This window comes from Borostomias antarcticus (genome assembly GCF_949987555.1).
Source record: "Borostomias antarcticus genome assembly, chromosome: 3".
In the NCBI taxonomy this organism is placed as follows: Eukaryota; Metazoa; Chordata; class Actinopteri; order Stomiiformes; family Stomiidae; genus Borostomias; species Borostomias antarcticus.
Window position 1 is genome coordinate 14,713,835 of NC_140236.1, and position 26,463 is coordinate 14,740,297.

Here is a 26,463-nt window from a genome sequence, read left to right on the forward strand (position 1 = left end):
CTTATTTAGGTTCTTGCTGGACTATGGCGGATGACGTCAGCTCAGGTCCTGGCTGGAGTTGAGGTTTCTTTCGGTCTCGCGCCCTAGCTGTGCCAGTAAGAGACATCAGTAGGAACGGCTGCTTTGGCTAGCTAGACCAGGGTCTTTATCTAGGGTCACTAACATCCAGGGTAGCTAGACCAGGGTCTTTATCTAGGGTCACTAACATCCAGGGTAGCTAGACCAGGGTCTTTATCTAGGGTCACTAACATCCCGGGTAGCCAGACCAGGGTCTTTATCTAGGGTCACTAACATCCCGGGTAGCTAGACCAGGGTCTTTATCTAGGGTCACTAACATCCAGGGTAGCTAGACCAGGGTCTTTATCTAGGGTCACTAACATCCCGGGTAGCTAGACCAGGGTCTTTATCTAGGGTCACACACATCCAGGGTAGCTAGACCAGGGTCTTTATCTAGGGTCACACACATCCCGGGTAGCTAGACCAGGGTCTTTATCTAGGGTCACACACATCCCGGGTAGCTAGACCAGGGTCTTTATCTAGGGTCACACACATCCCGGGTAGCTAGACCAGGGTCTTTATCTAGGGTCACACACATCCCGGGTAGCTAGACCAGCGTCTTTATCTAGGGTCACACACATCCAGGGTAGCTAGACCAGGGTCTTTATCTAGGGTCACTAACATCCCGGGTAGCTAGACCAGGGTCTTTATCTAGGGTCACTAACATCCCGGGTAGCTAGACCAGGGTCTTTATCTAGGGTCACACACATCCCGGGTAGCTAGACCAGGGTCTTTATCTAGGGTCACTAACATCCCGGGTAGCTAGACCAGCGTCTTTATCTAGGGTCACACACATCCAGGGTAGCTAGACCAGGGTCTTTATCTAGGGTCACACACATCCCGGGTAGCTAGACCAGCGTCTTTATCTAGGGTCACTAACATCCTGGGTAGCTAGACCAGGGTCTTTATCTAGGGTCACACACATCCAGGGTAGCTAGACCAGGGTCTTTATCTAGGGTCACTAACATCCAGGCTAGCTAGACCAGGGTCTTTATCTAGGGTCACACACATCCAGGGTAGCCAGACCAGGGTCTTTATCTAGGGTCACACACATCCCGGGTAGCTAGACCAGGGTCTTTATCTAGGGTCACACACATCCAGGGTAGCTAGACCAGGGTCTTTATCTAGGGTCACACACATCCAGGGTAGCTAGACCAGGGTCTTTATCTAGGGTCAATAACATCCCGGGTAGCTAGACCAGGGTCTTTATCTAGGGTCAATAACATCCCGGGTAGCTAGACCAGCGTCTTTATCTAGGGTCACACACATCCAGGGTAGCCAGACCAGGGTCTTTATCTAGGGTCACTAACATCCTGGGTAGCCAGACCAGGGTCTTTATCTAGGGTCACACACATCCAGGGTAACGTCTCAGACAAATTGATGGTGATGAGATGCTCTACATTTCGTCCAGTCCCGTGTATACAAATTTCTGTTACACAGATAGCGGACACATACAAACACACACACATCACGTACGTGTACACACGCGATACGCATCCCTGAGGGACTCGACAGCTGTGATTATCACCAGGTCAAGTACTGTTGGAACGGCAGTGGGCCCCGCATACACACACGTGCGCACGCACACACACGGGCGCGCAGGCCAGTTTCCAATTATTCAAAACAATGCTGTGAATGGAACCAATTATCTAAATCCCAGTCATTTAATTGTAAGTCTAATCTATTCATATTCACAGTGGATCCGGCGCTGCTCTCTCTGCCCAGCCCATCAGTCTGACTTTCACAAGGTAACGTTTTTAAGCTCAGAGCCGAAGCGTCGTGGGCTCTTTTGTCATCATTCAGGGGCAAATGATGAAATTGTCTTGATTAGAGTTTTACCCTGAACACATGGAGCTGTATAGCCTGGTACGACCATCCCGTTCTCGCGAGCTCACATTCTGTTTCACTAACGCAGAACAGTCTGGCCTTCGCCTCCTCCAGAGCGATTATGCCAAAATCCAGACCATACCGGGCCAATCAGGGACTGCGTTTTAACTGCTGTCCCGCCCCACAGTGGAAAGCAGCCCCTGATTGGTTCGTGTCCCTGCCGCTCTCTAAACAAACATGGCGTCTCCCGAAGCAACGAGTGGTAACGTTAGCGTTAGAAGAATAAACGCAGCTATAAGTGCAGTTATTGCAGGTACAGTGTATAGATTTAATCACAACACTTAAACAAGAACAAGAGTATGTACTAGCGGAGTTTCTCGGTGGAAAATACATTTTTGACGTTTTTCCGACTGGATTTGGCAAAAGTTTGCTGAACGCTCATTGGCTGAAGGTGTTTGTCTGTCAAGGCAAGTATCCCCGCCCACATAATCACTCTCTATGGGGCGAAGGCCAGACCGATATTGTGGAGCGAAGCAGTGAGCTCACTAGATCGGGATGGTCATACCAGGCTAGGAGCTGTACCTGCAACTGTATCAGGCAGTGCTGTTGTTGGACCAAGAGAACACCCTGGTGTGTGTGTGTGTGTGTGTGTGTGTGTGTGTGTGTGTAGGTGTGTGTGTGTGTGTGTTTGTGCATACACGTTTGTGTGCGTACAGTACGTGTTTGTGTGTACAGTACATGTGTGTGTCATCCCTACTAACCACACACACACACATACACACACACACACACACACACACACACACTCACAGCCAAACAGCATACCCTCTAACCACACACTCTCACAACCAATCAGCGCCCCCACTAACCACACACACACACTCACAGCCAAACAGCATTCCCCGCTAACCACACACACACACATACACACACACACACACACACACACACACACACACACACACACACACACACACACACACACACACACACACACAGTGAGCCAGCTAAAGAAAACTATTGATTCTCTGCTTTATACCATCTGTGCTCCAGCTGAACCATTGTGCATCAAGCAAAACAGGCGAACAGAGGGAGGTTAACTTGTTCAAACATCACTCTGTTTACTGGTTTTCCAAAAGTGTTGCTTGTAGTTGTCCTAAAGATTATCGACTTTCATGAAATGGTAGCAGCCCAGGGACTAGATATGGATTTATGGGATGTGCATCCGGTTGTGTCTGCTGTGGGGGAGTGATCTCCCATACTGTTTCCTCTCATCTGTGATGTAGATATGAACTTTAACAATCAACACCGTCACACCGCTCCCGTGGTTGCTCCGGGAACAGCCGTAAAGGTGTCAATGGGTTCATCTTCCCCACCGGCTTTTAATCTCCGCTTTCCTGTCGCCGTGCGGCTGGTTCCTGGGGAAGCGCTGGCGTTAAGGCGCCCGTGTTTGTGCCGAGTCGTCAGAGTTGCTTACGAGCACTTATCCAGGAACGGATTCACCTGGGCGTGCTCGGGAGGGGCCATGCCCGCCCGCCGTGCCACATCCTGGGAAATCTGAAGCCTCAGCGGAATCCTGCCAGCAGCAGAGTGAAATTTGTCACAGAGGAGAGGTTCGCTCTGGGCGGAAAGCTGCCGGAATCTTTTTCCCCCCTCTCCGACAGTTTCCCCGCCTTCCAGACTGCCGCAAAAGCAACAGGGGCCTCGGTAATGAGCTCCTCTGTTAAATGAGGCTGGAACCATTCCCTCTGGTCGCTGTTGTTGGCGGTGGTCATTGCTTTAGTGTCAAAATGATAGATGTGACATTAAAGAAAGGCTCTCCACATGTCAATGCAATGCAGATTAAAGGCGATTCTCTGTATTGATCAAATCAGATCAAATAATATCAAACTATTTGTATAGCACATTTCGAGGTACAGTAACACACATGCGCTTTGCAGGGAACAAAGTGGGGGGTATACAGAGATCCTACCTCTAATTTTCCAGAAGGAAGCAAAAAAACAGGCCAATACAGGAAAACGGTAAAAAAAAGTCTTCCCTGACTGAGATCTAGTGCTAGCTAACTTGACGCTAACCCTAGCCAGGCTTCAGATGATTGTGTGAGAGCCTTTACTGTCGGGGCAGCCTGGAGGGACAGAGACAGAGCCGTGGATACAGTCATGCAGTCGCGGTCGAGGACTTTTGGAGCTCTCATTGAACATAATGCTCTCGAGTTTCATGGTTGTACTGCCGACAGGAAAGGAATTGCTACGCTTTTCCTCTGAGGGAAGATGACACACTACAGAAGATGACTCCCTCCTTATGCTCGAGCCATGTTCTCTGGGGAGTGTGTCTATGTTCCCACAGCCCTGTGTGTGTGCCTGCCTGTCTGAAGCCTCTTTCCTCCTCATTGGGTCGATCCATCTGACACATGGGCATTGAACGTTGGCGTAGCCAGGAACTGACGGAGCCAACTTTTCAAATTTCACAAATTTCACACTTTTAAACAATGTTCAAGTTCTATCCAGTCTGCGGTCCAGATTCCAGGGCCAGGAGAGGCCAGTAGGTGGTGACATCAAGCAAGTAGCAAGAATTTACATTAGCCTAATCAATCAAAACACACTCATGGAATGAGGCAAAGCAGCAGCCAGTGGAGGAAGCACGGGAAGAGATACCTGTGGTCCTCGAAAACCTCAATATTGACGAGGGCCCCTTTACAGCTGCGGAGCTCTCCAGGGTGAAATCTGAGGGAAAGAGTTCTGGCCCAGACTGCATTCCCCAGGAGGTCTTTAAGAACTGCGGCCTTAATTACATCACCTTGGACATCTGCAATCTTGGCCTTAATGAAAAATAACAAGCCTGATATATGGTCTCTCTCCAACATCATCCCAGTGCCTAAATCCGGGGATCTCTCAAAGCCGGACAACTACCGCGGTATCAGCCTGACCTGTATCATTGCAAAGATGTACAGCCTTATGATACTTAACAGGCTGCGGAGCGCCATCGACCCACACTGGAACCAGAATGGCTTTTGAGAGGGGAGGTCCACAGTAAGTCAGATCTTGGCCCTAAGGAGGATCCCAGAGGAGGTGAAGAAGAACAACATGACAGTGGAGCTGTTTTATTGATTTGAAAAAGGCACTTGACTCAATAGCCTGAGGCATCATGATGAAAATCCTTAAAGCCTATGGTCTTTCCCCCCAATTTACTTCGGGCCATAGGGACCATGTATTCGAACACAAGGGCAAGGGTAATGCCGGACGGCAACAGTGAGGATTTTGACATCATGGCGTAAGTGTTACAAGGGGACACCTTCACATCCTTACTCTTTATAATAGTCCTGGACTACGCACTGAGGCAGGCAGTCCAGAGAAGGGAGGAGGATCTCGGCTTCACTATAACATCTAGGAGGTTGAGAAGGTATCCCACTGTAGTCCTAACAGACCTGGACTACGCCGACGACATCAGCCTGATATCTAACCACATGAAGCAAGAACAAGAGCTCCTGACCAGAGTGGAAAAGGAATGTGCCAAGGTGGGTCTTGGACTGAACGCCAAGAAAACTGAGGTCATCACCTACAGTATACCATCTCGGAACATCTGCCCCTAATGACAGCTGAAGGTACTGCGCTCTGAAGGAGGTTGAGGGCTTCAAATACCTGGGCTCTGGGGTCAACTCAACAGAGCAGGACCTCAAAGTGAGGAAGGCGCTCATGTGGAGAGCTCTAAACGGCATGAGCAATGTGTGGACATCAAACCTCCCCCGTGAAACCAAGCTCCCAAGTGAAACCAAGTTCTTCAACAGGAGGCTGTTCTTCTGTATGGCTGTGAGCGCTGGACGCTGAGCCACTGGACACGGATGCTACACCAGAATGCTATTAAAGTGAAATGAAAATTATACTGTAAAATATAATATATAACTATGAGAATGTGCTCTCATCTCTGCCCCCCCCCCCCCCCCCCGCACACACACACACATGCACACAGGGTTCCAGACAGCCCTCATAATGTTGGGTCACAGGGAGAGCTTTAAACCTCTGAAGTACAGGATGCTCTAGCTCTGTATCTGACTGAGGCACGTTGTGATTCACATGCAGCTGGAACAGCGTGCCCTGTGAAATAAATGGCTCCTAAGTAAGCGGACGTGTGCTCACACAGATCTTCTACCCACAGACCTTTTACCAACAGAAAAGGTTGAACAGGTGAATAAAGGTCAAACCTTTTGAGTTTGTTTTCACAGTAGTAGGTCAACCCTGCTGATTTTCTCTGTCTGGTAGTCTTCTGTGAACAGGAGGGGCTGTTGGGAGCAGCCCACCCACCTCCCTGCCCTCGCCATCGACGCGGCCCCTGACTGTTTACCCATTAATGTTTATTCAGCTGTGCTCCAGGGGGGGACGAGGCGCGCTGGAGCTAACAGCTATCTGCTTCTGGCCTTCCCTCCGACGGCCTGCCTGGCACGCCCCTCACAGCGGGCAGCGCCGGGATCATGACAGGGCTGGAGAACCGGCAGGGATGTTATTTGTTTATTTGTTCAGTTGGATCCCCATTCCAACTATTCTTCCCGTAAAAATAACAACAACAAGATTAGCAGGCAATAATGGAAGAGATTACTGAGAGAAACTCAAACTCCATATGTTTTTATTGCTGATAACACACACAGTATCGACAGAGAGACTGTTGTGTGCTACACAGTACTGCTATGACAAACTACTGGATGTGACCACTTCTTAATGGCGCACCTTAGTGTAATGTATGATGACATTCAGTAGTACTGGACACAGTGCTGCACCAGCTGAGCTGATCAGTGTGTAAACTAAGGGTGTGTGACAGGTAGAGGCTCAGTCCCCCGAGCTGTTATTTACTACCTCGCTCAAGTCTCATTTTGCTCTTTCCGAGGAGAATTATGGGTGCTTGACTGCTGCCTGAAAAATATTGTATGGAAACGGCAAGAGGCAGCAATTCAAACACATTTCTGTCTGAGGCTGGAAAAACCAGGAAGGAGCACCGAATATGATTATCCGCCAGAGGGGAGAGCAACTCTGAAAAGAGCCGCTTTGAGCCATCATTCAGTATAGCCTTGTTTGATACGGAGACATTTTGTTCTCCCTGCCGTTTCAGAAACATCTGCAGGGTCAGGATGTGCGCAGTAGCTGCTGTTTCCCCCTCCATTTTGACAGGCCTGGTTCTCCTCAGAGACGTCACGGCTGTATTCCTCTGTAGTGGCAGTTCTGTTCACATTATTTTTGCTATGAATCCTGCTTTGCTTTGCTTGAGTGTTTCCCTATAATGTATCCAGTGCTTTCAGTGTCTTTAAGATGGATTGCTTTTACAGACAGCTAGCTAGCGCTGCAGGCTGAGAAGCAGACAGTGTATACAATACAGTAGAGTGTCTGCTCATTTCTTTTGGATCAGGAATGAACGGCCTTCCACGGCCATCCTGACAGCAGGTGCACTGGGCTTACCTTTAAACCTAATCTACTCTACAGCTACTGTTCATTCGGAGTGCTAGCTGAGGTCACCACCATGGGATTCAAGATGTTGTATGCACAGTACCTCTTCAGTGGAAGCTCTCCCTCCCTCTCTCTCGCTCTCTCTTTCTCTCTCTCTCTCTCTCTCTCTCTCTCACCCTGTGCTAAGATGCTATGGCCTCTGAAGGTGATAGGTAGTGAGATCCTGGCAGGGGGATGAGAGTGTAGCGTAGTCCCAGGAGAGCACTGTCTCTGTTGGCCTGTAAAATATTCATCAAGCTGAGCATGCGGGGAGGAGGAGAGGGGACGAGGGTCCACCGGGAATAAAACATCACTGTAGCTGACCGAGAATGTGAGCGAGGGGGGAGAGGGATGGAGGGAGGAAAGAAGAAATGAAGAGAAATCCACTCTTATTGTGTGTGAAGAGGAACTGGTGTGTTAGAAATCCAAGATTTGTGGATGAAAGTAGAGCTTTTTTTGTAGGCTAGTCATCTTTGAATGGTAGAAAGAGGCAAATATCACACAGCCAATCGGCATTGTATTGAGGGAAGGATTTGAGGCCATAATGAGTAAGCAGCGGACTGATTGTGTTTGCCATTGTGGCTGCAGGATTGAATTTCAGTTTTTAACATGATTTCCAGATGAACGTGTTTGTTGGTGTGAATGGTCACGTGTACAAAAACAGGCCGAGGTGAAAAAGAAGGAAATGGTCTGCCGCGCTGCTCTCTGCTCTCCTTCACTCACGGTCAGTGACATCTGAGGACTTGCTGTCCCTCCCGGCCTCCTGGAGGAGGACAGCTTGGATGGGTGAATAGAGAATAAATTCCACCAGCGACCAATGTAAATGCATTGTGTTTGTCAAACAGTTTGTGTGTTGTGTGTCGCCGCTCAATCACAAGTGTTTGTTGGTGTATAATTGCGTGTGGCAAATAAATAACCTTTGAGGTCCTGTAATTCTTCTTCTTCTTCTTCTTCTTCTTCTTCTTCTTATTATTATTATTATTATTATTGTTGTGGTTATTATTGCTATTGTTGTTGTTGTTGCTGAGCCCTATAGCCTACCACGGCTTGAGGTGTTACCTCTCTGTAAATGCTTTGGAGGTTAAGACCACAAAGGCATGATGAAAACCACAAAGGTATGAATTGTGATCAAAGACTGACATATGTACAGTATCATGATGTGCTCTATAACAATGTATAATGTTTACCACTAATTGAAAGAATTAAAGTTGAACATACAATTTTAATAGATAGACTAGCCTCTGGTGGTGTAATGGAAATTACTGTTCTAGTAAAAATGATTTACCAAGATTCGCTCAAAAGGTTAAGTCTGGTTTATTGTGAAAAACATACGAGCGCAAGGACTTCCTGAACAACGAGTGGTTAGTCAGCGAAGTGAAGTCAGTCACTTCTGCCCTGGCTTATATTCAGTCTATGCGTCATCGTGAGGGGACGGATATCACACAGTGAAAGAAAGGAATGTGGGATGAAACTCACTTTGAATATGGCTTTGAATAGAGACAAAGGTCTGAGTCAGGGCAGGAAGGACAAGGTGTGGCCTTTCTGACTTGGACAAAAGAGCGAGGCAGAGGAGTTTACAATTACAAAGGGGGAGAGTTGAGGTGTTTTACATTTACAAAGGGGGCGATTGAAACTAGGGTTTGCAAGGGACTTGAGGACAAAGGTTTAAGGTGTTTGGATGTAAATTCCTGGACAATCCCCCATTTGTGCCTGAACAGGTACACAAAAATAAAATATAAAATCCAAACACAGTGTAAACAGTCAGCTATGCTATACATGTGGAAAGGAAATAATCTCTCCACTAGGTGGAGAAAAAAAAAAAAAAAAAAATTCTCTTTTTTTATTTTTATTATTATTTTCTTTCCACGTGCAAAATCACGCACCAAAACCCCTTGTTTCAGAAATTTGACAGGAAACAAGATAAAAAAGATGACATGATTATATACTATTTATAGTCTAAGAGTGGACAACCATTCACCAAAAAAAAAACTTGATTTAACAAGGCAAAAAAAAGATAAAATGGTTACCAGTGTAAGAGGGGCAAAAAACCTCTTGGTCAATTTAGAGGAAAAACCCAAACTTATTTATCAACTCATGTTTCAACCATTGCAACTCTTGTAAACAAATATGATATTTTCCAGATTATTTCAAAGTTCATTCACTCTTGTGAATAATCGCATGTGATGTCCTATGGAACATAGATTCCATGTGTGCATCTCTGAATGTTTAATGTAGGTTCCAGTGTGTGCGATCAGAGGTGCAGTCCGATTGCTCATCAGAGGAGAGGAGAGTGTGGCGGTGACTGTCAAGGTCACTCTTGTTCACAGTGTATCCCACAGTCATTTAGGTGACACTTCTCTTTTGGGCAATAGAATGTCATTTGGGGAATGCAAGGCGTCTTCTCTTCTAGATCGCAACTTCAATGTCGCGTTGCTTGAAATCAGTTATGTTCAATGTTAGTTGCAGTGTGTGCAGGTGTGTGTGCGTGTGTGGTGCATCTTGTGAGGAGGTGACCAGCAAGGTCATTTTTCCTCCGATTCCTCGTCAGAGGAGAGGACAGTGTGATGGCCCATGGTTTTGGCCTCTGAGCCCTCTGGTTCAGCTGCATTCTGATCTCCTGGTGTTTGCGATCCCCTGGTGGACCGTCCTCTGCTGCTTGGACCCGTCGGCAATGGCTTGCATGGATCCACGAAGTCCTCTCAGATCGCTGTCTGCGTGATGAGTAGAAACTGGTACGGCCCGAGCCACCTCGGCGAGTTCCAGCTCCTTCGTCTGTGGTCGCGGACCAGGACCCAATCCCCAGGAGAGATGTGATGCAGGAACCCCTCCTTAGCCTCAGGAAGGCGGTCCTCACTCTGTTGAAGACATCCCTGGCATGGAGAGAGTTCAATAAAATCCATTATTACATGTTCCCATGGCCCACTTGGCCGAGGATGTGCTGACAGTTCCATTTTTGACGGTTAGGTTCCTCCCGCAACATCTACTTCTCTTCCATGTTTTCTGGCCTGTTCTCAGGCTGCTTATCTGCTCCTGGTAGTCTCTTCTCTCCCCACTGGGCAGGTCCACATAGAGCGGTCAGCCAGCGAGCTCTCGGAAGGTGAGGAGGGAGTCCCTGTCCTGGTTCAGCAGGGTGAAGGTGCGGTGGGACACCACACAGCCAGGGCGCCAGCAGCACGTACAGGCTCTTGAACTGAACCCGGTCCATCCCTGTACTGCTCCACGTAGGGTCGGCCCGGGTCGTGCTGCTGGAGGGCTCACCTCGGCGCTCCCGCTCCCCCAGCACATGCTGATGAAGTGCTCCGTCTGTGGATTCACAGATGAGAGAGACAAACAGAGACAAAACAGAAGAGCAAAAGGAGAGTTCTCTGGTCTGGTCTCCCTGTTCCCCTCTTTGGTCAGGAACGGTTATTCAAAATCTGTTGGAGATTCTCAGAAATATGGTTAAGCGCAAGCTCCTGCTTTGGGGAAAAAATGTTGTTATTCAGTCAGGAACACTTAAACAGGGTGTCTATTCAAGTGTCATTTAGAGCCAGTCTGTAGTATCCCTACAGTGACATCAGGGGCAGTGTTAGAATGACTTCAACACGCCCAGTCCCCAGTCATGATCAAGGCAATTGGATTTGGCTCTAGAATTTCTCTCGCGATTTTATGAAAATAAAATAACCATATTCTCGTCTCAACAAAACAACACCCCCTAAGGGTGAAAGCAAAAATTTCCTGAAGTCAGGATAAAAATAGAGATGGGGCAAAGAAAATGACACTAAAATGAACTGGCTTCATTTACAATTAACTAATCAAAAAAAAACTCCATCAAAGCTTCATTTGTATAGCTAAAATTTGTATATCTAAACCCTCCCTCTTCTGCATTTGAGGACAGAGTATTTGGGCACTGCTTCTGACAAAATGGTCTCTTCTCCGTTTCATACTTATCTGTTGCTCACAGTGAGTTGGTGACATGGCGTTGGCTTTGCATCTCACGAACCCCAGATCGCTTATCTGTAGGGAAACAGGCCAGTAACCTCCATCTCCACCTCCGGTCCTGTGCCCGTCTCCTGGTTCGGCATTCACCCATCACTCCCGGAACGACAGTTGTCTGTAAAAAAAAAACACTCAGAAAAAACACTCAGGCCTGATGAATGTGCCTCAAACTATAAACATGAGATATTTAACAAAAACATTAAACACATACAAATAACCAAATAATCAAATAATCACACAGCAGCAAAGCAAATCGGGGGCCAGAGAGATAGCCCCATCGAAAGAGAACAGCCCTCAGCGCTGTCTCATATCCTCTTTCCATGCTGGACCAAGAATGACCCTCAAGTCATTTGTGACTCCACACAGTTCATAGCTTCATGCTGGCGAGGGGCAATCACTCCTTGGTAGCCCACACAATGCACTCCAGGAAAATCTGAAAACATCAACACAGAACTTCACAGAAACAGAACATCCTTACGTCCTCAGCTACATCTGTCTTCTTCTGTTTATGTACCTTAAAAAAAAATCTCTCTATCTTGGCTAGTTAAAATCTCCCTTATGGGTTGTTCAAGGGAACTCCAGCAGGTGGCGCTCGACCCCAAATTTGAGGCTCTTCCTTTTCATTCAGCTTGCGGTAACTGTGACACCGTTCAATCCAGTGGCCATACTGACCACAATGGAAGCATGAATCATCTCTATCTTCACTTCGATTATACCTTTTTCCTCGCCTAACCCTACCAGAACGCTTCCTATTGTTTCTCTGTCGCCACTGTGGTCGTTGTTGGTTCCACCTCGCACCAGCAGTTTGATTGTCCAGCTGTTGTAACTGAGCAGCTTGTAATCTGGCTGCACCTAGCTTCATTTCTTTCAACTCCCTCTCTTCAATGTGATCACGAAGACGCTCCGCATAGCGGAAATGATCAACAACTTCTTCGAGAGAAGTCGATTCCCAGGTGTGGCACATCAACCTAACTTGGTCGGACAAAGAGGAGAGAGAGTTATTCATCAATTGTTGTTTCAAAATCTTTTTATAATCGGCGTTCGCTTTGTCCATGCCACTGTGTGCGGCGAAAACTGATTCTAGTCGTTCCCAAAATTTCTCGAACTGTTGATCGGAATTTTGTTTGCAATATGTGATACGGTCCCAATCCATCTTATTAGGGAATCGAGTTTTGATTCTGTTCAACAGCGCAGTGTTTTGGTCAGAAAAATCGGCATGATTAAAAGGCAATGTAATGTCAAACGGATGTTTCACATCCACCCATTTTAGCCCAAGGCATTGTCTCATGATCATGGCGATTTCCTCTGCGTGAGGCTCATACATACGAACTAAACTGTTAAAAAGATTTTCAAACTCGTCAATGTCTTTGGTTGGATCGGGCAAGGTTTTAGCTATTTCACGTAGTTCATCAGAGCGCCAGGGTCTATAAACCGTAATCTCTGGAGTCCAGGCCGCATAACCAGCTGCATAATTTATTTGTGAAGGGCGAGGAACAGGGTTTGGGCAGCGTATCAGAGGCGCTTGTATTTGCGGTCCCTCCAGACTATCTCTAGCCATTTGCAGTTGTTCCAAATTAAACTTAGCCTCAGATATAGCTCTAGCCAAATCTTCCTTATACCTCGTAGAAAGCGGCGAAATGAGAGAAGGGGCGTGGCTAATGGCGGGAGCATGAAGAGGGGAAAGAACAGCCTGGTTGGGTGTGAGCACGGAGCAACGAGTCGAGGGGGGGGGGGAATCTAATTTTAAATCAGAGTTATTCTGCTGGGGAAATGGCGGAGAGACTGTTTGCTGAATCTCCTTATCTTTCCTTCCTGACCTAAAAACCCGCTCTCGTGCTACTCTCTCCCAAATCTTAAAAACAGACCAGTCTATAGAATTAACAGGCTTTTCCCTTAACCTAATCATCTCAACCACCTCTAGCTGAGCCCGAATCTTAGCTAAAAATGTAACACTAAATGTCAGATGTGGATGTAAGAAATCGAAAATGCTTTAGCACATAACGAAATCTGCCACAAACGCTCGCAGAATAATGCTTCAGCGCAACAATCTCCTCAGGCTAGACGTTTAGCAGTAGAATTCTGTTACATTCTCTAGCCATATGTTATTAGCCGGGGTTACATTGACACCTAGTGGTGCTCCCAAAATGTTGCATGTATGACCCGGAAGTTGTCTTTGGCAGCGCGGGGAAATTTAAAGAAACAAATCCCTAATAAATCACGACGCAGCCTAAAACCCCAAAACAGCAATGAAAGGAAACCTTATGGTTAACTCACGGCGGGAAAGAATACAATTTCGAAAGAAACAAAGACACATTAAAATTCTAATTAACTCACCCAGCAACTGGTCCTTTGTTGTCCCTCTGGCTCGGGCGGGATCACCGGGACAGTGTTTTCCTGCGTCTCCTAGGCAACCAGCTAGCCTACTGGGAATCTAGCAGAATTTTAACAGTCTAAAAAGTGTACAAAAAATACTTTACCTGGATCCATGGCGCGCGTGACAAACATACAATCAAGAGCCGAGGCTCACAAAGCAAGAGCCGAAGCTCAAAATTGCACTCAAAAATCCCACTGAGCAGGCGAAAAATAGCGCTTAGACAAACAAAGACAACACAACCCCGTTCGGGGACAAAAACAAACACTCCGGAGATTAGCTGGTAATCGCACTCACTGCGAACTTCAACCCATTTGGAAATCGCACTCACTGCGAACTTCAACCCTGTGGGAATCGCACTATCTGCGAACTTCAACCCTGTGGAAATCGCACTATCTGCGAACTTCAACCCTGTGGAAATCGCACTATCTGCGAACTTCAACCCTGTGGAAATCGCACTATCTGCGAACTTCAACAGGTTCCCTTCTGTGCTAATTCTGGAACATCGAACTAAAGCAACCCAAAACGTTATCCTAGAAGTGCACTCTCACTTCTTAACTACAGCCGAGCCGACAAACAATCTAAACTGTAGTCTACATCAACTGTAAGGAAGCGAGTCCCAAAACCAAAATTACACCTCTTCTGAAGAGAACCCCGGTAGCCTAAACAAGGACGAAGTCAGAGAACAATGCAATATCACCAATCCTAAACTGCCATTGTTAAAAAACAACGCCTTATCGCCACCACCTTCCCCGGGGAGTTTGCTTTCAACAATACGCCAGACCCACAACACAATCTGAAACGAAACCAAGGCAAATACAACTCAGAACCACAAGAGGGTTCGTTTAAACGTACCTGTGAGCCTCAAGAATCCAGTGTAAGAACTGAGGAAATAATCTCGGCGTGCGCTCTAGCGCAAGAGAGAAAATTGATTTTCCAAAACCCACTATGGACCCGACACGTCTGTCGATCAGTTCATCCACTGGAATCCCGGCAACACGCAGGCAGTGCTCCCATTCCCGTTCGCCAAATTGTAATGGAAATTACTGTTCTAGTAAAAATGATTTACCAAGATTCGCTCAAAAGGTTAAGTCTGGTTTATTGTGAAAAACATACGAGCGCAAGGACTTCCTGAACAACGAGTGGTTAGTCAGCGAAGTGAAGTCAGTCACTTCTGCCCTGGCTTATATTCAGTCTATGCGTCATCGTGAGGGGACGGATATCACACAGTGAAAGAAAGGAATGTGGGATGAAACTCACTTTGAATATGGCTTTGAATAGAGACAAAGGTCTGAGTCAGGGCAGGAAGGACAAGGTGTGGCCTTTCTGACTTGGACAAAAGAGCGAGGCAGAGGAGTTTACAATTACAAAGGGGGAGAGTTGAGGTGTTTTACATTTACAAAGGGGGAGATTGAAACTAGGGTTTGCAAGGGACTTGAGGACAAAGGTTTAAGGTGTTTGGATGTAAATTCCTGGACAGTGGCCTAGCTGAGAACGCTTGCCAATGGTTCACAAACTATCTTGCAAATAGAACCCAATGTATCGGGGCAGACTCTATTCAATCCACTTTTATGGATTTCACTATGGGGGTTCCACAAGGTTCAATTCTTGGTCATTTACTTTTCATTTTGTATATTAATAACATTGTCTCTTCTACAAATGGCTGTAAGGTGCACTTTTATGCTGATGATATCATTTATTCATGTGCCCCTACTTTGTCAAAGGGAAAGTCAATTTAATTTTTTACCCTATAGCATGTTTATACAAGCAAATGTACAGTAGCACACAGTGCTTTACAGAATAAATAAAATGTTTATTAATAGATGGTGTTTAAGAAAAATAAAATAATAAAATAAAATAGGACGGAATATATACTATATGGCAAAAGAGAAATAGAAAATAAGAAACAGTACAAAAATAAAAAACGAGAATAAAAAACGAGCATTATCTATTCTGCAGACTCAATCCAGCACTCACTCCTAGAGCTTAAACTTGTATTAAATGTATCAAAAACAAAATATATGCAATTCTCTAGAACCTGCTCTTTGAAGCTAACTGACTTCTTGCTCTTTGAATGGTTCTGTAACTGAGAGAGTACCCTCTTAGAGTATCATGATGAAATAAAGATAAAATAAATAAATTGCATTTACACAAACCCCTCTGCAATTAAATAAATCGTATCCAGTTTTTATATATATTAAATATTGCGTAGCGAGAGACAGGACAGTGCATAGCCATCTCCCTAAAGTCTGAGCTTTAAGGGCCACACTGATGATGTGGCAGGCGTTAGTTTAGCTGTGTTCCCCCCGTAGCACTGAGGTGGCAGGCGTTAGTTTAGCTGTGTTCCCCACGTAGCACTGATGTGGCAGGCGTTAGTTTAGCTGTGTTCCCCATGTAGCACTGATGTGGCAGGCGTTAGTTTACCTGTGTTCCCCCCGTAGCACTGATGTGGCAGGCGTTAGTTTACCTGTGTTCCCCACGTAGCACTGATGTGGCAGGCGTTAGTTTAGCTGTGTTCCCCATGTAGCACTGATGTGGCAGGCGTTAGTTTACCTGTGTTCCCCACATAGCACTGATGTGGCAGGCGTTAGTTTAGCTGTGTTCCCCACGTAGCACTGATGTGGCAGGCGTTAGTTTACCTGTGTTCCCCACGTAGCACTGATGTGGCAGGCGTTAGTTTACCTGTGTTCCCCACGTAGCACTGATGTGGCAGGCGTTAGTTTAGCTGTGTTCCCTATGTAGCACTGATGTGGCAGGCGTTAGTTTAGCTGTGTTCCCTATGTAGCACTGATGTGGCAGGTGTTAGTTTACCTGTGTTCCCCACGTAGCACTGATGTGGCAGGCGTTAGTTTAGCTGTGTTCCCCCCGTAGCACTGATGTGGCAGGCGTTAGTTTAGCTGTGTTCCCCACGTAGCACTGCAGATGATCCCGGCTCACTTGTTTATTTCCCTGCAAAACGAGGCAGATCTGCTGCTTGGGCATCCTGGCCAAGTCTGACAACCAACCTCCTCTGTGTTTCAGCCTCCTCATTGTACATGCACACTCCGTCTGATAAACACACACACACACACACACCGTGTCACTTTCAATGGCCTAGCTGTGGTCTTTCCTGTCCTCTCATTAGAAAGGCCCTTCGGTGAGCCTGGTGACTCAGCAGTTCCTCTGAAGCGGTCGTTGTCAGGGGGACAGAGGTCTGAGGTGACAGCGCAGGGGAGACAGCGGGCCACGCTGTCCGTCTCCCCATGCTGCCTTATTTCTGACACCACTGATTGGACTCAAAGATCACTGCTCACAAAGGTTTTGCGGCGCAATCACTCTCCCCAGGAATCAGTCTGCACCAGTGTCTGTTGTGTACAAAGTTTTGTCCTTTGATTTGGGGGGTGATGCAGATGGCGACAATGCAAGGCGAGCCAGGCCGCTGACTTATGTGACACTGGTTGGCATAAACCAGAAAAATAATTAACTTTTGTTGGTTGTGCTATTAAACACAAATAATTAAATACCTTTATATCTGTTCACTTTATTACCCATTATTGTGTTTTTAAAGTCCATTTATTTGTCAAGTTGAAGTTCTTGGGAGTTGGTCCAGGTTGTCCAGATGAATTAGAATGCCTGCTGCGTCAGCGATGCAACATTTGCCCAAAGTGGCTTCCTGGTAGCACAGTAGCAGGCCATCCGGGGCTGGGGGCGTAGCTGCGGCTTCATTTACATATCTGTGGCCGTGCTAAACAGCAGTAAAACGGCTGAGCAAGGGTTAGTACTTTCCCAAAGTTACCGTAGCTCTAAAGCCTCTGAGATGTTTGGTCGTAAAACAAGAGAGTGCAAATGGCTGGCATTCAACCCTGCTGAGGCATCCGTTAACAGCTGGAGAGTGCAGGGGTGTATTAGACACGCTTTAATGGCTGTAAGAGGGCGGTGGCGATGTGTGATTTAGTGGTGGTTCTACATGCCAATGCCGTAAAGTGGAACATTTGCGATGATGCATAATGATTCATTACAGAAGAGGGCCGAGTGCTTCTATCGTGGGAAAGTCACTGTGATTGACAGCTTGATTCACTGTAGGGGTCTGAAGATTATAGGCTTCTTAAGATGTGTATTTGATCTCTGCAGTGGGAGAAGAGGATTGATTACTTTGCAAAGTCTCTTCAGTGAAGTGCCTACAAAGGCTAGCAGGAGAGGGAGTCGGCGTCAAACCAGCCCATGAAGCTGATAACATGCTGGAGGAATTGCTATGTGCCTCCTCACAAAAGACCAGACTTTTGACACAATCACCAGAGTACTGAAACTTCACAATCACGGTCGAACAAGTAGGTTGGAGTGTGACTTGGTGTAATACGCTGGTGTAAGCGAGTGAAATGTGAGAGTAGCTGGTGAAACTCACTCCTCATGAGTGCTGACAGTCCCTCCAAGAGGGACGTCCCTATTGGCACAACTGCCAGCGCGTCCGTCTCCCAAGCTGGGTTCTAATCACACTCTGAGAATGCCTAAAGACTATTGGTTACACTGGGACATATAATGATCTATTCACAGTACTGAACACTTTATTTCTGGTGTTTGCAATTTCTTTCTGTATTTTATGTATTTTGGATTTACTGTATTTGTATCTTATGTATTTTTGTATCTATATTGTATTTGTGTACACAAGGCTCCTTGCAAAAGAGATATTTGTCTCAATGGGACTTCCTGCGTAAATAAAGTTCAATAAAAAATAATTAATAATAATATAATTTCTGGACCTCAAGGGTCTTTGCTGGCCACGTGACACACACAAACACATGTGAGTGAGGGGTGACACACACACACAGCACACACACACAGCACACACACACAGCACACACACACACACAGCACACACTCACACACACACACACATACACACACACACATCTTCAGTTGCCGATGGAACTGGAATGGAATGGAATTTGTCCTCTGCATTTCTTCCATCCAAGCTGTCCTCCTCCAGGGGAAGCCAGGAGCAGTGGGCAGCCATCATTCAATGGCGCCCGGGGACCGTGCTCAATCCAGGGCTGCGTTCCGAATCGCATACTTCTACTTCTTACTACCAGTACCTACTACAGCTGCCCTTAGAAAGTATGTACTTTGCAAGCAGTAGGCATCCAATTGGGACATACTACCTTGTCATAACATTGCGCCTTGAAATTTGCCCACATCCGTCGCTGTCCATAACGCGACATTCGTCTACAGCTGTCATGACTCGCACATGTGATGCAAATTTCCGCTGCGCACAGGATTGTGGGTCAGAATAGCCAGAAAAGCCTGCTGACTTGCATACTGCAAAATACGACCGGATGTAGTAGGACATCCTGGTATTTTTGCCATACTGCATGTGGCATACTATGTATTGGGACATACTACATCCTGTTTTGGCATACTATATAGTAGGATAGTATGCGATTCGGAACGCAGCCCAGGTCTTGGTGAGGGACCGGACTGAAGAGCATCTGTTCTTCTGCATGTTTTTCATATTGGGTTCTTTGGGAGGAAACCCTTGTGAACACGGGGAGAACATGAAAACTCCGCCCAGAAAGGCTCAGAGACCTTCCTGCTGTGAGGTGACAGTACCAGGTACGGCGCCACCGTGCTGCACGTGAGAGACTTCGGGGTTCAGCGTCTCGCTCAAGGTCACTTCGGCACACTGCCGGGAGCTGGGATCGAACCGGGGTCCTTCCGATCCCCAGATGGTCGCCCTACCTCCAGAGCTATGTGCCTCATTCTGCTCTCTGTTCATTCATCCATTAGCATGCTACCACAGCAGGTCACACTACAGAAAGGCCTCTCTCATCCCAAATCGTAATACATACAGTCATACAGAATACTGTATATACAAGCACTCACTGATATTACATTAATCCATTGATTCATTTATTCATAGAGAACACTGATATCACCTTCCTTCCTTCATTTATTCATTCATGAAAGAGTAGGCACTATGATCTTACAGATCATGAATCCATTCTTATACAACGGTTAGTTCTGGTTCTTGATTCTGATTGGCTGGAAGCCGTGTTAAAATACTTTGTAACACACACCTGGGACCGCATATCATTCCATTTTCAGTATTAATGCGCCTCCCATTTGATCCAATGCATTGTAGGCCTTTTATTGTGTTTTTTCAAAACAACTGAACATTCCATCCAATCTGTTGCATCGCAACCCTTTTGTTAGAGGAACTATTTTGCTCGGCGGAATTGAGGGAATGATGCTTCATTTTGAATAAATGTTAATATTTTATATTGCTGTGTGTTTATTTTACACTAATATCTGTAGTAACCGTTGTATAAAAGCTCCGCTTCGCGTAGTGCCTAACAACTCCCCCTAGCTGTTATAAAATCACTATAACACACGGCCTCTTGTGGTTTATTGCTTAAATAACGTGCAGCAGGCTCTCAGTTACAGTAGTTACAGTAGCTAAACTGTCAGGCTCTTTGCGCCTGTCACGGCTGAGTGAGTCCTTAAAGAAAACGGAGAGAGTATAGAATGACAGAGAAGGAGATGGACGGATGGAGAGAGCTTGATATTGTTGCGTCGGGGCCGTGCAGGAGCGAGAGACGGACTTGGGGTGGGAGAGGAGAAGATGGTCAGCTCGTGCGCAGGGAGGGACCAGAGGAACCGTCCCAACCTAATACTCCATCTAATTGAGATGAAGGCATATTATTTCCTCTGGGTTGAGAACAGGAGCGATAAGAAAGTCATTATCCGTTTCAGTGGCTGGGAGGACGGCAGCTTGTTGCTCACAGGGGGGCTTGTTATAGTGGTGGTGGGTAGGGGGGGGGGGGGGGGTATACTCACCGATGCCATGATCAGCAGGCCGACTCCCGGCCCCCCGGCCCTCCTCTCTGTCTGGGGCTGATGGATGGCCGAGATGTGCAGCTGCCCTTGGTGAGGCCCAGGTCCGGTCCTCAGCCTCAGTGTGTGGGTTGGTTGGCTCTAATCACAGGCACGGTGTAGCCGTAGCGCTGAGCAATGGCTCGCTCCCGGCATCATCCACAAAACTCTCTGAGCATTTCTCACCCTCTCCCCTCTCTTTCCACACACACAGACACACAAGCACAGGCACACACATATACACACACACACACACACACACAAGCACACACACATACACACACACACACACACACACAAGCACACAGGCCACACACATATACACACACACACAAGCACACACACACAGGCACACACATATACATACACACAAGCACACACACACAGGCACACACACACCAACACGTACTGTACGCACACACACACACACACACACACATATATATACACACACCCTCCCCTATTTGCTTTCTCGCTATACTGTGTAGCCTACAGTATTATTCTCACTGCATGGGCTGTGTGCCTCATGTCACATTTCCTGTGGTGCGAGGTCTAATGGGAAATGAAGTGTTCAACGAATCCGTTGTGACTTTCTGTAAACGTTAATTGCAGCAACCCCACCACGGTTGTTTACAACTTTTTGAAACATGTTTGCAAAAAGACAACAATAACTGTTTACAGAAACATTTGCAACTGAATACAACAAACTTTGCATTTCAAGTTCTCATCTCTCAATTAGCAGATATGCTAAGGAGGGAATCTGAAAGCCTACTAGGAAATGATTGGCATCAATGCAGCAATTTAAGAGAAATCCCAACTATCAAATGATTCAGCTGTAGAACATTTTGCTTGTTCTCTCCAAAGCTTTGCCAGACAGACTTCCTTGAAGAGAATGGAGCTCTGGGTAGGGATGCTCAGTCTCCATGGTAACGGCAGGCCAATTTATAAATGTCATTTTAGAGCTTGTGAGGTGTGAAGTCCCAGACTGCTGGTCTCTTCAATCTCTAACCTGAGAGAACCTATTGTCTAACTAACCTACACTAACACACTGCCCCCCAGTGGCCACATTAGCGGTAGGAACCACAGTGGTTCTTAGGAATTATAATTATGGTAAAGGTGTATTTCACAGTTTCATATTGCTGTTGTGTCTCATTTTGGTATGCTGATCTCTCTCTATATCTCTCTCACTACCTCTCTGTCTCCCTCTCTATCTATCTCTCTCTCTCTCTCTCTCTCTCTCTCTCTAGGTGTTCACGCGCTATGGGAAGTGCTACACCTTCAACGCGCCAGGCGACGGCCGCTCCCCTCTCTTCACCACCAAGGGGGGTATGGGTAACGGACTGGAGCTCATGCTGGACATTCAGCAGGATGAATACCTCCCTGTGTGGGGAGAGACCGGTGAGAGAGACAACACCATGCTGCTCATTCACTGCCTCTCTCTCTCTCTCTCTCCCTCTCTCTATATATATATATATATATATATATACATATATATATACACACGTATATGCAGTCCATTACCCAGCTGATATATCACCCAAACCCACCACCCCTAACTCAGTTTGTGCAAGTGAGTGTACTCGTTAGTTCAATAACCCAGGCATAGATGGTGTGGTGAACCCAGCCTCTATCCCCCACCCCCACCACGCCACAGATGAGACTTCCTTTGAGGCCGGGGTCAAAGTTCAGATCCACAGTCAGGACGAGCCGGCCTTCATCGACCAGCTGGGCTTCGGAGTGGCACCTGGGTTTCAGACGTTTGTGTCCTGCCAGGAACAACGGGTAAGTTTGTTTGCGGCAAAAAAATAAAAAATAAATTAAAGACAAGTCGTCGGCATATAGCGTGATTGTGTGTTGGTGTTTCAGCTGATATACCTGCCCCCTCCATGGGGGGACTGTAAGGTCATCACTATGGACTCCGACTTCTTCGACACCTACAGCATCACGGCGTGTCGCATCGACTGCGAGACGCGCTACCTGGTGGAGAACTGCAACTGCCGCATGGTGCACATGCCCGGTAAGGAGCGCTCTGCTCGGGGTGGGGGGAGGAGCGTTGTTTTGATGCGTTAAAGACGTGCGCAAGGAGTCCCATCTTTTGCTTTGGGCTTCCCGTGCAGGAGACGCCCCGTACTGCACGCCTGAGCTGTACAAGGAATGCGCTGATCCGGCTCTGGGTGAGGAAGAACGCCACGCCTGCTCACATCCTCGCTCACTCACACGCGCACGCAGTACGGTGTGGCTGGTTGAATTAAACTTTAGGGGTGTTCTCATGCGTGGACTGTGTAGGTCAAACCCCGACGCCACACAAGCGAGGTAATGAAAGACAGGAAGTAGTAACGCTGTTGTCGTGCTCTGTGCCCCCCCCACCCCCCCCCCAGACTTCCTGGTGGAGAGGGATAACGACTTCTGTGTGTGCGAGACGCCGTGCAACATGACCAGATACAGTAAAGAGCTGTCTTTCGTCAAGATCCCCAGCAAGGCCTCCGCCAAGTACCTGGCCAAGAAATACAACAAGTCAGAGCAGTACATAGCGTGAGTACATAGCGTGAGTACATAGCGTGAGTACATAGCGTGAGTATATAGCGTGAGTACATAGCGTGAGTACATAGCGTGAGTACATAGCATGAGTACATAGCGTGAGTACATAGCGTGAGTACATAGCGTGAGTACATAGTGTGAGTATATAGTGTGAGTACATAGCGTGAGCACATAGCGTGAGTACATAGTGTCAGGAGCCTCAGGAAGCTCATTGTGAGCGAGGGCTGTCACACCGGACAGAGAACTTCATTATCATTTTACTGACTCACTTGATCAAAGTATGTCATCTATATATTCTATACATTATGTTCAAATCTACTGGATGAACTCCGTATGAACTAGGGGTGTAACAATATATCGTGCCACAATATATCGCGATACAGATACGTCACAATACCTATTGTCAAGGTGAAAACAGTATCGTGATATATGTATTGTATATCAGTGAACGCTGGCTACACAACGCTGGTAACAAACACGTCTTTTGTCTCTAGGCCTATCCATGTTATTACAACAGTTAAGCTCTAAATTCACAAAGTGTATTGGAGTAGAAATGTGGAGAAATGCACTATTGGTGTGAACAGCAGCGCTACTGCAACGCTTCACACCTGCCCTTAGTGTATCGTATCGTATTGTTATCGTCAATCCAATACCGTGTATCGTATCGTATCGTGAGATAAGTGTACCATTACACCCCTAGTATGAACCCATATTGTACATGACAATAATGTAGATGTCTTATATGTAAGTAGTCTCTCTCTCTCTCTCTCGCTGTCTCTCTCTCTCCCTCTCCCTCTCCCTCTCTCTCTCTCTCTCTCTCTCTCCCTCTCTGTCTCTCCCTCTCCACAGAGACAATATCCTAGTTCTTGACATCTTCTTCGAGGCTCTAAACTACGAGACGATAGAGCAGAAGAAGGCCTATGAAGTGGCTGGACTTTTAGGCAAGTTCATTTTGCTCACCGCAGGACCAGTGGAACAGTCCATATTGTGAGACTGTCTCTGATAAGCCTAGTGGGACAGTCTGTATTGTGAGATGGCTGTCTCTGATAAGCCTAGTGGAACAGTCCGTATTGTGAGACTGTCTCTGATAAGCCTAGTGGAACAGTCCGTATTGTGAGATGGCTGTCTCTGATAGGCCTGTGTTTCCCTCTTCCAGGTGACATTGGTGGCCAGATGGGACTTTTCATTGGTGCCAGTATCCTCACAATCCTGGAGCTGATTGATTACATATATGAGGTGAGCTTTTTTGTAGTGTCCACAAAGGCGTTGACTCCATGCCATATCAAACTATATGACCTTTCCTCATACCCAATTTGTAAAATCAAATGATTTATTGACTTTTGTGTGTGTGTGTGTGTCTCTGTGTATGCGTGCATGCACTTGTGTGTGTGTGTGTGTGTCTGTGTATGCGTGCATGCACTTGTGTGTGTGTGCGTGCGTGTGTGTTCTCCTCACAGGTGATGAAGTATAAGCTCTGCCGGTGCTCTAATAAAAAGCACAAGCACAACAACAACAACAACGACCAGGGGACCGTGCTGAGCCTGGATGATGTGAAATGCCACGTCAGTAACTTCCACTAGGACGGAGTTCATACCTCCTTCTCTAGAACATGTCAGTAGCTTCCACTAGGAGTTCACACCTCCTTCTCTAGAACATGTCAGTAGCTTCCACTAGGAGTTCCCACCTCGATCTCTAGAACATGTCAGTAGCTTCCACTAGGAGTTCACACCTCGATCTCTAGAACATGTCAGTAGCTTCCACTAGGAGTTCACACCTTCTCTAGAACATGTCAGTAGCTTCCACTAGGAGTTCACACCTCGATCTCTAGAACATGTCAGTAGCTTCCACTAGGAGTTCACACCTTCTCTAGAACATGTCAGTAGCTTCCACTAGGAGTTCACACCTTCTCTAGAACATGTCAGTAGCTTCCACTAGGAGTTCACACCTTCTCTAGAACATGTCAGTAGCTTCCACTAGGAGTTCACACCTTCTTTAGAACATGTCAGTAGCTTCCACTAGGAGTTCACACCTCGATCTCTAGAACATGTCAGTAGCTTCCACTAGGAGTTCACACCTTCTCTAGAACATGTCAGTAGCTTCCACTAGGAGTTCACACCTTCTCTAGAACATGTCAGTAGCTTCCACTAGGAGTTCACACCTTCTCTAGAACATGTCAGTAGCTTCCACTAGGAGTTCACACCTTCTTTAGAACATGTCAGTAGCTTGCACTAAGCCAGTGTTCAGGCACATGTCCATCTCTAGAACATGCCATCTGTAGAACATGTCCGTAACTTCCTCTAGGCCGGGGTTCCATACCTGTGGAAGGTTCTCTGTGCACAAAGACAGGTTGTTTTAGTAAACGGGAACGTGTTCTGACTGAAACATACTTGGAGAGGCTCATGAATGTGTTCAGGGGCTATATCTCACACCTTCGCTCGCACTGCACAGCGGAGACCAGGAACCCTAACACTAAAGACCCACACCCCACCCTCTGAGGCCCATGGTCTACAGGATGTTCAGACAGTTGCTTTGTGATCTGCCTTTCATTTTCCATAAACACATTAGAGTAGATGCTAGGGTAGTATGAATTTGAAATACAGTTGTTGTCGTTATTGTGATGGTGGTGTTGTTGTATAATATGATATATCAGCTTGAGAAATGTGTCTCTGATTTTTTGGAACAAGTTGTCTACCATTGATGTCTTAGTACAAATCTGAAGTGCTAAGAGAGATGAGATGAGAACTGAGTGTGATTCGAAGCCCTTTTTCTGTCCTCTCTCTGTCTTACCATTCTTCTGGTGGGTTTCCACACGCTCCACTTTAACTTGTCCTTTTCATGTCTTGTGTTACTGGCCCACGACTATCCATTTCCCCCACCATATCTACCAACCAACCCCACACCAGCCTGTCCATGACCGCACTCACGCACCGCCGCCATATTCTGCCAATATACTACCTCATCATGCAGGGCGGGGGCGGGGCGGCCCGGAGGACTTCACCTGCTGAGCCAATCAGAAGGGAATAACAAAGGAAATGGAATATTTAGGAAGGAAATTGAGTACTGTGTTTGCAATCGGTTTCAAAAGATATTAGTCTTCTGCAGGACTAACAGAAATACAACATTCACAGAGTTTCAGAAATAGAATGGTTCGTTCAGGGGGTTCTTGGTGTTGGACCTCCTGAGAGAACATAATATTAAAGAGAACAACAAACAAGTTGACTGGTTTGAGTAGAGGAGATGGATATACTGTATGGTCTGGATATGTATACAGTATAATGCTGATGACTAATCAGACAGCTGGAGTCCCCTACAGGGTCCACAGGGGTGGTACAGAATAGACCTACTGTAGCCTGCTTGATAATGACTCTCCACAGTACA

The 26,463-nt window shown here is 46.7% G+C and overlaps 1 protein-coding gene across 1 annotated transcript in view; it reads left to right on the top strand.

The window, feature by feature from the left end:
- Positions 1 to 24,665, top strand: part of LOC311307096 (acid-sensing ion channel 1A-like) — a gene marked incomplete at both ends in the record, with an annotated part of 62,774 nt that extends 38,109 nt beyond the window's left edge. The window contains 9 exon segments of the mRNA XM_084435857.1: positions 21,795 to 21,945; positions 22,202 to 22,329; positions 22,414 to 22,564; positions 22,665 to 22,721; positions 22,926 to 23,079; positions 23,935 to 24,067; positions 24,069 to 24,072; positions 24,242 to 24,321; positions 24,543 to 24,665. Of these exon segments, the coding sequence (XP_084291983.1) occupies positions 21,795 to 21,945; positions 22,202 to 22,329; positions 22,414 to 22,564; positions 22,665 to 22,721; positions 22,926 to 23,079; positions 23,935 to 24,067; positions 24,069 to 24,072; positions 24,242 to 24,321; positions 24,543 to 24,665 (981 nt within the window).
- Positions 24,666 to 26,463: the final 1,798 nt, after the last annotated feature.